Below are 11,456 nucleotides of genomic sequence, written 5' to 3'. Positions count from 1 at the left end.
CAAGAAAGCAAGCCAAGCTATCAAAATAGCTTGACCACCATCTCTCTTCCTCAAGGGATATGTACACATACAGTCAGCATAGGTCATGTTGATGCACTATTTCATGATAGTAATATCATTAATTCAGCATTCACAGCCTTAAGAACTGCAGAGTTATAACCATGGTTCTGTAGATCGCAACGAGGAAGCTATAATGATGAAACAGTTAAACTAATGTAGGACGAGTCTAGCATCACTTCTGAAAGAATGCACCATTTGTTAGTAGTGAGCACTGGGAAGACAACGAGAGATGGGGCAAGTCACAAGATTAATAAAAAAAACAAAAGCCACATTATGCAAGTGCAATACAAATTCCAAGCATTGGAGACATCAAGGCTTTATTTGGAGTTGCAGTGGGATGCTGGCAATGCTTCTGTGTCCTTTCATTCCGTCATAACAAGGCTTTTTAACTGAAATTAAGTCAACGGGTTACTGTTAAGTATGTTGACAAAATGCTCCAAAACCACGTTTTTATTTATTTTTTATTTTAATGAGCAAGTCAGTTTTCTAGAATAGAAAACATTCAAAATGAATAAAACCAAGAACATGATACACTGTTTACGCTTTATATGGCATTAGTTTTATCGGCCATAACTCCTCAAATATTAAGAATTTATGGTGGAAGACAAAATCAGTATTACTGGTAAACTTGGAGTGATCGCTCCTCAAGCCATACTAACAAGCTCTATATGAGGCAGTGTGTTTATTTCTGCAGTTCGAGCAGTCTATTAAATTGACATCATGCACACAAAACCGGAAAGTTAAATCTTGTGTATGTAAAAGCTCAAAAAGAGCTACAATTGTAATTTGTCTAGTAACGTTGTGTTTAAATACATTTCTTGTTGTGGTTTACATCATTAATGAAAGGCATTTAAAATATAAAAACTATCAAGAACTTTTTTTTTTTAAAGTGTATAATGTATTTGTATAAATGTGCTAAACGGTGCAGAAAGCACTCACATTTAAAGAGCAGCGAGATACTAACCACCTCCTTTATGGTAAAAAGCTTGGCAGCATATATGACTCATAAGAAATGTCTCTATATTAACAAGGTGTAAACAATGGTATAGCCTGACATTAAGCCTTGGTAAAACATGTACTAATGTGCTAAGGCACATGAAAGAAATCTATCATGCAACAAAAAAAACATTCATCAGAAATAAAAGGGACTATAAATGTTGTGCATCACATGACATTTTTCCAGTCATGTGTAAATGTGAGCGTTTCAGTATGTCCCTGTGACAGGTTAACTTTCTTATTCATATTTGTTTAAACAGGTACTTGAATTAGAGCTAATTCTGAAACGGAACAAAGTGTGTACTATACAAGGCTACCAAATATGAAACAAGAGTCAAACAAAAGATTACTGCTTTTAGATGTATTTTGACAACCTCTGCAGACACTTTTTTCCAGGTGCAATAGGCAATAAACCAGAAAGTGACATGAGTAAATATAAAGAAATCAAATAAGTACACAAAAACTGCTCATCGGCTTTTTACAGAACAAATGCAGCACAGCCTAGTGGAACCCAAAAAACACAATATGCCAAGATACACAATATTTAACTTTACATTTTTGGTGAATCTATTTCTGTAATATACTACTGAATACAAAATTAGTTTTCTTCTTCTTAGAACATATAACAATTCTGCAAAGCTGTTTTATGAAATACTGACAAACAAATGTGTGCAGCGCTTATTAAGCAAGAGTATATAAAATTACTATGCAAAACAGCTGCTTTCATTCATGAAAATACATGCATGTTCTTCACAAACTTCAAAGGCAATGAAAAAGTCAAGTAAATCTGAATGATGCAATGAAAAAAATTTTCATAAATCACAAACAATAATAATAATGTAGTGAACTTTTAACATTCCACAAAAAGATTTACGTTACAATGGTGAGTATATTGAAACTTACATCAGTTATGTTTCCCAATATATTCATGAGAAACTTATTTTTAAAGAGAAACTCTTTCAGAAATGTACACCTGATGTATATTTATTTGTTTCTTCCCCTTCTCTGCCACAAAAGGTTAAACAGCACAGCAGACGACACAACTCTTAATACACTACATTGTGACGTGTTGCACAGTATCACACAGACTGCATTAGGTTGTTTTTTTAAACAATAATTTGGAAAAACAGAGGGGTCTCTCTTCATTTCCCCAATGTGACCTACATCCGTGGCGGTGCAGACACACTTTCTGAGCCCTGCTGAGTGGTGGAGCCTGTCTGTGGGGGGGTGTGCCAGCTGGTTTCCTTAAATGCAAACCATGCATTTCCTACCCAAAGAATCAAGTTCAGAAAGCCAAACACCTAGATGCAAGTAAAAATACATCCATATTAAAGCAGCGTCTCAAATGGACAAACTATGAGTTCAGGGGCTAGTTTCACAAAGCAGTTCTAGGTAGCAGCCTGCTAAATCCAACTTCCAAAAAAAGAAAGAAAGATCATATTTACCCTTTAAATCATATAGATTCCTGGTGAATATCTACTAAACTTTATTGCTTGAAATATTGTTTTTAGAAAGAGGAAAAAAAAAAAATAGGATAGCTTGCTAGCTAGCAGCCTGCTAAGTGCTAGCAGTGTTTTGTGAAAATGGTCCCGGATTGGTTGTTAATGAACACATGACTATGCAGAATGTTTGCACAACTGCACACTTTAGTTCTATTCAGTAATGACAGGGAACACAATGTTATGCATTTTTAAATGCCCATTTTATAAATACATTAACACACTCCAGGGTGTCCAGTAGTAGGATGAAATTACTGCACTTCCTGGGTGGTTGGAGGCACTTGGCTTCGCCTCGTGCCTCTCAATGCACCCACAGCATGTAGTAATTATATAACTACTGCAGCCCCACATGTGTTATTGCTTACTTAAACATATGAATGATGTTGCTTATATTTTCAAATTGGTTTATAAAGAGAGAAAACAAGAACTCTGATTTCAGTTTCTTTATCTGGGTTATTGAGATTGTCTCACTTATTACTGTTGCAAAATAGTTAAATACATTCACAAGAAAACCATTTTATGTTAACGTACATGTGGTGATTTTTCAATTAGTTGATTTGTTTTCTGTTAATCAATAAAGCAGTATTTGTATTTTACAAACTCCACTCTTTGCCAAATGTAATCTTTAAAAATGTTTTGTAGTTATATTTTAGTCATTTAAAAAACAAATCTATTACATATTTCATAAAAATGAAGTTTGGTACCTACCACTGAGACACTCAGGCCTCCCATATTAGCAAATGATGTAACATCACAAGTGATACCATCTTCTTTACAAGCTGACAATGTCTCCCGGATTCCCTCAATACCTATAGAAGTCTTAACGTTTCGAAGGCCTTGGGCCCAGGCTGAAGAGCTGACCAGCCAAAAGAAGGCAAAAAGACACGTCACGACGAAGTCCTAGAGAAGTACAGGAAAAAAAAAAAAAAAAAAAACAGCCTTAAAAAACCATGACTTCTGTGTAAAAGTTCACACCATGGTAGTAAAATTTAAAAAAATAAAAATAAGATAGCCATTGGAAACCGAATCTCCTGTGCATGACGATTTACATTGTTTTATTATGCATTTATGCCACTGGGTTATAATTAGAATAGATGTAGTTTACATTGGTTTTTATATTTTACTTGCACAGAAATAGGTCTCAGTTTAAAACAGCAAGCAAAACTTACCAATACTCAGTCCTTGCAGCAGGTAATAAAAAAAAGGTATTATAACATTATGAATGAGATTTTATTTATTAAAAGCTGACTATTTCTGACTGCTTTGAAGTACTGAAGGAATTTGTTGACTGGCCTCATATAAAGCTAGGGCATAGACATTTTCAAATAGGGTCCTTCTATTATGTACTTACTGTATATATTTGTGTTGATCCAGGACTGTGATATAGTAACATAACTTATCAGTCTAGATCAAAAGAACTCGGATCCTAACACTATAAATGAAAGATCAAAATCCAAGTGCAATGAATTCCTACTTTGTTTCACCAATGATTTCATCCAGTTCAAATAATATGTTCCTATTTCTAACTAACATCTTAACTTTAAAGCACACAAAAGAGGAAATATTTTTTAAATCACTTACTATCATTGGCCCACGGTTTGATTCATTGTAAACATGCAAATATCCAACATACAACACCAGGGCAGCAATACAGTAAAGAAATGCAAAGACAGCCACGGAAACAAAGAACTCAGCAGATGAGGAGGAATCTCCAATGAGGTGTGTTTCCTGTAGAGTTCTATTGCATATATCCTTTCCACTAGGAACAAGCACAACTTGGTTTAACCTGAAAAAAAGAGAAATCATGTCAGTAAGAAACATATCAGTCATATTCATTTTCCATAACTTCAAAAACAGTCAATCATAGATAATGTTTGTTGCCTTGGTTTTGCTCAGCCAATAAAAAAAAGTAGCTCAATGTAAGATACTTCAGCAATGAGACTAGCCATGGGTAACAACAACACCAGTATTACAAAACTGATTTTATCAAACATGTACAAATGCAAAACATCCATAAATGATGAATTAGTAATTTATACTATGCATGATTTACATCTGCCACGTTTAATTTACTGCAACCAATCCACAGACAGTAAGTTTTTAATTAATACGATTGTAAGTCGCCCTGGATAAGGGCGTCTGCTAAGAAATAAATAATAATAATAATAATAATAATAATAATAATAATAATAATATGAACTAAAATATTTGAAGAGAGATAACGTACTATGCAAAGAACAGACAGGTATGAATTCAGTTTCTCAGTTTTCACAAAATATGTTTTTTAGTTTAGAACGAAATGTGTAAAATAGAGCTTTCTTGTGTGGAGGTCTACTTGTTGTGTGCTGGTGTTGGAGCTTGTACCCTAGGTGACCTTATGGGTCAGACTTGTATGTGTTCCACTATAGGTTAAATAAAGAACAACGCCCATTTTAAATTTCAACAAAGCTAATGAAAATATACTTCACAATGTACCTCATACTTACTTGAAAGGGTAACTGAAATTGACATTCAAGGTGGCATTTGGTCCATCTCTGCAGAAAACTGATATTACACTTTTACCACTATACCCACCACAAGTCGCAAATGCAAAGATTGCAAAAATCTGAAAAATAACAACCAAAAAAAAACACAGTCAGGCAGACTCAAAATACTGCTCAGTGCCCATAGAAGGTAAAACGCAATAACACCTGTATTCACAGTTACCTGAACTAAAAGTTAATCTGCTCTTACCCCTGAACACCAAACACACCCCACCAAAAATCACTGTGGGACCAATAAGTAGCAGTCAAAGCTGTTTATGACCATTTTATTACTGTCCAAATAGTTATCTTAGACAGATGGGGTCAATGGCAGCATACCAGTGATTTAGTCCACATCAAGTGGATTAAAATGCAGACCAGAAAATCCTGCATATCTGTACTAACTCAATCCTGATTGCAGCGTACCAAACAGATGATACCGGTAACCAAGTGTGGAGAAAGTATTCAAACGTGTTACTTAAGTAAACGTACTGTTACTTGGAAAAAAATGTAATTAAGTGAAAGTCAAAGTATCCTTCTAGAAAACTACTTGAGTAAAAGAACAAAAGTATCAGATCTTAAAAGTACTCAAGTATCAGAAGAAAAAAGTAGCCGCCCTTAAATTCTACCCATGGAAATGCGGCTGAAAAAAAAAAAGAAAACTTGTCCTGCAGACTTCCTAGCTGCCCTTATTGTATCTATTTAAATTCAGAATAGCAAAAAAAGTGTTTTTTTGTTTGTTTTTTTTAAACTCAATCGAAAATAGTGTTAATCAGTGGCTATAGCAACTACTCTATGGTTTTATTCACAAGTTGTAAAACAAATGGATGTAGACTGACATTCAATAACTTTATTTCAACGGATCACCAGCAACACAGACATGGTACGTGTTCTGACAGCACTTTGAATAAACTTTATGAACACAACAGCACGATTACCAATAACACATTAAAAAAGTAGCCTAACAGTAAATACTGATATTTAGCTGGCTGTACAAATATGCACTCAAATCCTATTTAAAAAAAAAAAAAAAAAAAGTTAGATAAACACTTCACAAAACAGGGTACGAACAGCTGCATGCAAGTAGAATATTTAATTATATATAGAATAATTAATTAAATACGGTGTACTGCATTAAATTGTTATTTATGCCACAACTGGAAGTAGCCTACAGGGTCCACCACTTGGATTAAACCAAAGAACCCGAACAGACTTAAACACTTATTAGAAAAACTTGTTTAACGTATCCATATTCTAATAGCATTTGAGCCCTCAGGAGCCTTCTCGCCTTCGGCTTGCGCATGTAACTGCACGAAGCGGGCATTACCACACGATTAAGCCCTCTCCTTCGGGCTCAAATGCTTAATTTAAATCTCAAATCAGGAATTTAAATTTTAGTCACAACATTTATTCATGAATAAAACACAATTCATGAAACAATTCTAGGATCAAATGTTAAATTTGAAATCCTGTTTTGAAACTGCTTGTGGATTACTGTTACTCTTCTAAACTACTAATGCATCCTCTGCAGCTAAACGTTGTGTTTGTTGATTGGTTGTTTTAAAAATCAAAAACGGTCTCTGGTTGGGCATCAACAAACCATGTCATCATCAAAGCAAGCAGACTCTGCTTTACCCAATCAGAATCCTGGCCAGCGCAAGAGTCACTGTGCTGAAAGAACAAGTAACGAGATGCTTCTGTAGTGGAGTAAAAAGTACAATATTTTCTAAACAAACGTACTTGAGTAAAAGTGTCCCAAAAATAATGTACTTAAGTAAAGTACAGATCCTGAAAACAAATACTTAAGTTACTTTTCACCCCTGCCGGTACATGGTTTAACTGATCGGAACAAGTGGAACACATTAGACTGACAATGGGGACTAACCTACAGCTGAGGACAAAAGTTTTGCATCACCCTATAGAATAAACACATTTTGCATCATAAAGTCGAATGAAACCTGTTAAATAATGTTATGTTTATATATTAAATTACATACCATTTTGTAGTTTTACATATACTTAACAAAAAAAAACTTATAAACTGAAAAATGTGACATTCCGAAATCCAACATGAAACACTGTACTTCTTTTGGCTTCCGGTATACTTCTGAGATATCATTTTGTAGTTTTTTTGACTACATGATGTTGAATAAAATATCTAAATTATGTTCATATAGTTTTTTTTGTTTTTATTTAACTCTCAATCCTAAAATTATAGCTGTATAAACCCTTCTTTACTTATCCGACATGTGGAATTCAGAGTCTGATAACTATATAAAGGGATCCCTGTACAAAAAGAAAGATGCATTTTTATTAGATTAAACATGTTTAACTAACAATAAATGTCATGTCATTTTGTGCACATTTCAAACTGGCAGATCATACTTGCATTTCAGCTGCCGACACCGCTGCATAGGCACAGCAAAGTTTAACTGCGTGACTTTAAGGGACTATTAGTTGTTTATAGTTAAAGCACATGAAATGAAATTATATTGCCTTAACTGAAAACGGTACCAAAGGCACATGATTAAAAAACCTATTTAAAATGTAGGGGTCTATATATATATATAGAACGTGCCGGACATAGAAATGGACAGATTATTCAGATGTACTTGTCATTTTATAGGGAAAATGCAGCTGTCTCTGCAAATAAAATAAATACATTAATTAATTAATTAATTAATTACATTAAGCAGTAAATGCTTATTAGGACGAGCAAGCGTACTAAATTAGTCTTATCCTTCACAGTACTAAATTAATCCACTTGAACATCAATGACATGCTGAATCGGGATCTTGTTTAGTCTGATTCAGCAGATGATCCACCTGTGATGCTTATCTTCTGATACACTGCAATGGGGATTAGAAGGTGTACTAACTTTAGTCCAATCAAGTGGACTAAACCTGCTTATCCACTAGTTAGACACATCAAGTGGACTAAATTTGGTACGCTGTAATTGACCCATGGTCTTTTTACAGATGGTTCTAACAGGATGTACAGATTTAATGTAAATGCTACTGTGTATTATTAAGTAACAGGTTTCAGAATTTCCAGTATGCACTATAAATGCGTTTGATAAATAACAGTGTACGTTTGACTTTTGCAAAGTTTAACATTAAAAGAATTGCATGATTGTGATTTACAGTACCACACACTTTACGACCGATTTAAACAACAACAACAAAAAGTATAATCTTCAGAACATTTTCTGGCAGCTAAACTGAGAAAAGTCTTATTTATTGCACACAAGGCTGTGCAAGTTAAGTTTCGATTTCTCCGGCTGCTGCTAACCCAAAACAGAACTCTCATTACTCATGTTTTATGACTCCAATTAGGAATAATAATAAAAAAAAGATTACAAATGTTTATTGCGAACATGTGGCAATTATCTGCCCATTATGAATCACATTTTTGCATGACTTTTTTCAATGTTTACATATGTTTCTATATGCGATCCTTACAGACAGTATCTCGTAACAGACGTAGAGACTAACTTAAGCAATATAACTTGTTGTATGCCAAACTACAGGGTGGATGAGTGCCACGCCACGCCTGGGTAAACCAGCACATTTCACAATCACATATGGTAAAAGGCAGCAACAAATTTCAAATTACACACACACACACACATATAATTATATATATATATATATATATATATATATATATATATATATATATATATAGTTAATTTGATCTTTTCCAGTTGCGGGCCTACGATCCGTGAAGCTAAAGTTTGCCACAACCACTTTTTTCGTGCACTTAATCGGATTTGAATTGCAGTGCAAGGCCCTTGCGGATGGGTTCTCAAGAAATGTCATAATACTCACCCATTCCAGGATTTTGATGAAACCCAGCGGCTCCATGATGGGCCGAAAGTTTAACTGTAGGCCTGTCATCTTCTGCAAAACAACAACAAAAAACCCGTTAAATGTGCACACTATGTAATCGTAGAACTGTAACTACAGTAAAACGTGTTCCTTGAACTTGTGAGTCAGCCAGTTGATTAAGATTGCCCCTCCCCTTTTTTTTTTTTTTTTTTTGGTTACCTGAGCCAAGCTATCCATTTCCTGTATTCGATTTGTGGAAGGAAGTTGTTTTTTTTTTTTTTTTAAATCCCAAACTCTTCTTTCGTATTAAAATAAATAGAAAGCTCAAGTGGTGAAAAAAAGTTTACGTTGTTTAAATTAATTATTGTCACAGCTGCTGGCAAATCATGTGCGTTGTATTCCCTCAAAAAATAATTTTACATTTGCTCCGTAGCTGCCGCATATGTTTTGTTGGTCACTCACTTTCTCATTAAGCAACCCACATTTTGCCTACTGCGATTAATTTATATGTTCCGATCTACAAACCTACAAACCTAAAACCTTTACTGTTGGTGGTCAAAATCTTCCCATCTGTTTGACACAGATTTCGCTAGCCTTTGCTAGCTATCCGTATTGGGTTTTGCAGTTGATTTGCACTTTCTCTTTCTGTCCCTGCCTGAAGAATCCTGATATGAATCATCTGACCTCATTAACAAACAAACAAATACCGACAGAAAGCCGCGAGACCCATATGACGTTTAATACGTTCAGTCATGAAGTCAAATACAGTTTCTGGGGTGTGGATCTGCGATTATTTTTAAAACTAAAATGAATTACTCACACTGTATTTAAAGTTGACGTGTACAGTGCATTCAATCTTACTCTAAGAGAGAAGGCGGCGTTACTTTATTTCCTAACGGTTTATATTTCTTTGTGCAGTTATATACCTTCTAAGAAAATAGTCTTGACAGATTTTTTTGCTTCATTCTCCAAAGGCAGTTTTAGCTAAGGGACACATTCACTTTAAAGCCAGCTTGCAACTACATCACTCTGCGCTGTTGGCAAAAACAGCATTGACCAGCCTAGTCTATCCTGGTAAGAGCAGACAGTTTAAGTGGCTGTGCTGGTTCAATAAACATAATGAACATGGGCTTATTAAGGAAAAACCTTCTTAAACTGCTCTGCACACTTAATTACCTGTATCCTGCATATTGCATTTAATATTTTAGCCTTTTTAGTACAAATACTGAATCTGGTTTAATGGCCAACAGCACAAACTATTTTGTCCATCAGATCCTGTATTAACCATTAGGGGTCTACACTCGTAACTGTATATAACTAAATGTAAAGGGGATAATTCCCTCGTCTGAAATGTATTCACATTAGACTGTGGTGCTTTTGAAGGTGGAAAGGAGCTGAATGACAAACAGGGAACAGCTACAGAGGGACATGGTGATGGATCTGTAAAGCCACTCCATCACCACAACCACTAATAAAGATTGTTAACTTCTGATTCGATATTAAAAGGAACAATTACTGAGCTTCTGCTAGAAACATGGGCAGCATCACTACAGATTGTAAACATGGCCAACATGTGTGACAGAGTGACTGAGGGAAAGTATATATTGGATAGAGCCTTATTTCCCTATTACTGTGGTAGGGCGAAAGCCCTTAATGCAGTGATTCTCAATCCTGGTCCTGGGGGACCATCATCCTGCTGGTTTTTGTTCCAACCAAGCTCTCAATTACTTAATACAATGTTATACCTAAATTTAAATCTTCGTCTGTTTAAAATAATTAAAAAGCTCAGATTAATCAAATTATTAGTTCAATTAAGGGTTCAATTATGTAATTTGAGAGCTTGGTTGGAATTTTCTTCGAAATTGCCTGGAATATTTATTTTTCATATCAACCATACATGCAATTAACCAATAAAACCTTCTTAAATAATCATACTAGAAATATCAAGCTCTTGTTGCTTGAAATAAAAGACATCTTAATTTGATGAGAGGCTTCAGCAACTGTAGTGTGTAAGATGGTGTAGGATATTTCGGTCCGTGTTTACAAGCAGATTCTTCAGTGACGCATGTACAATAGCTCTAGCTATGAAGTAGAGGTGGAAAATAGTGGGTTTGAAACCCTGCCGTTTCCATTTTTAAAGAAATTGTGTACTCTGTATCCTTTATACACTTATAATAGATTGGAGGATGTATTACCGAATGTTCATAAAGAGCTCTTTTTGTACACAATGCTTTTTTGTTTGTTGTTAATTTGAAAAATATATAAATGTTTATGAAATATAAAACAAAAAGCAGCATCTTGATTTATAAAATCAAAACAAAAAAAAAAACGTTCTTTTCAGCTTGACTGAAATACACTGTTGACAAAGACAGTATGTACTGGTTAAAAAAATAAAAAATAAGTTTCTTTCCTATCAGGTACTGCTAAACACTGTTCATGGGTCACATGACCTAGTGGTTCACATGAACCACATGAAGCTTTGCTTCGTAACACAGTTTACTTCAATGGGTTCATGTGGGATCAGCTGAGGCTTCAGTCCCATCACTAGT

General features: G+C 34.7%; 1 protein-coding gene across 2 annotated transcripts; it reads right to left on the bottom strand.

The window, feature by feature from the left end:
* Positions 1 to 1,397: 1,397 nt before the first annotated feature.
* On the bottom strand, positions 1,398 to 9,592 carry LOC117419940 (synaptophysin-like protein 1). 2 transcript variants are annotated; one of them, XM_034033348.3, is made up of 6 exons: positions 9,127 to 9,592; positions 8,908 to 8,979; positions 5,042 to 5,160; positions 4,137 to 4,341; positions 3,264 to 3,455; positions 1,398 to 2,357 (listed from the first exon to the last, which is right to left on the bottom strand). In XM_034033348.3, exons 1-6 carry the CDS (start codon positions 9,142 to 9,144, stop codon positions 2,217 to 2,219), a joined length of 747 nt encoding a protein of 248 aa, XP_033889239.1. In that variant the 5' UTR covers positions 9,145 to 9,592; the 3' UTR covers positions 1,398 to 2,216. The 2 variants fall into 2 exon arrangements, with proteins under 2 accessions (XP_033889239.1, XP_033889240.1); XM_034033349.3 differs by having other exon boundaries at positions 9,441 to 9,587.
* Between the last annotated feature and the right edge of the window lie 1,864 nt (positions 9,593 to 11,456).

The sequence above is a fragment of the Acipenser ruthenus genome, chromosome 14, assembly GCF_902713425.1.
Source record: "Acipenser ruthenus chromosome 14, fAciRut3.2 maternal haplotype, whole genome shotgun sequence".
Classification (NCBI taxonomy): Eukaryota; Metazoa; Chordata; class Actinopteri; order Acipenseriformes; family Acipenseridae; genus Acipenser; species Acipenser ruthenus.
The sequence above is the reverse complement of the archived record's forward strand: the minus strand, read 5'-3'. Positions and strand labels throughout refer to the sequence as shown.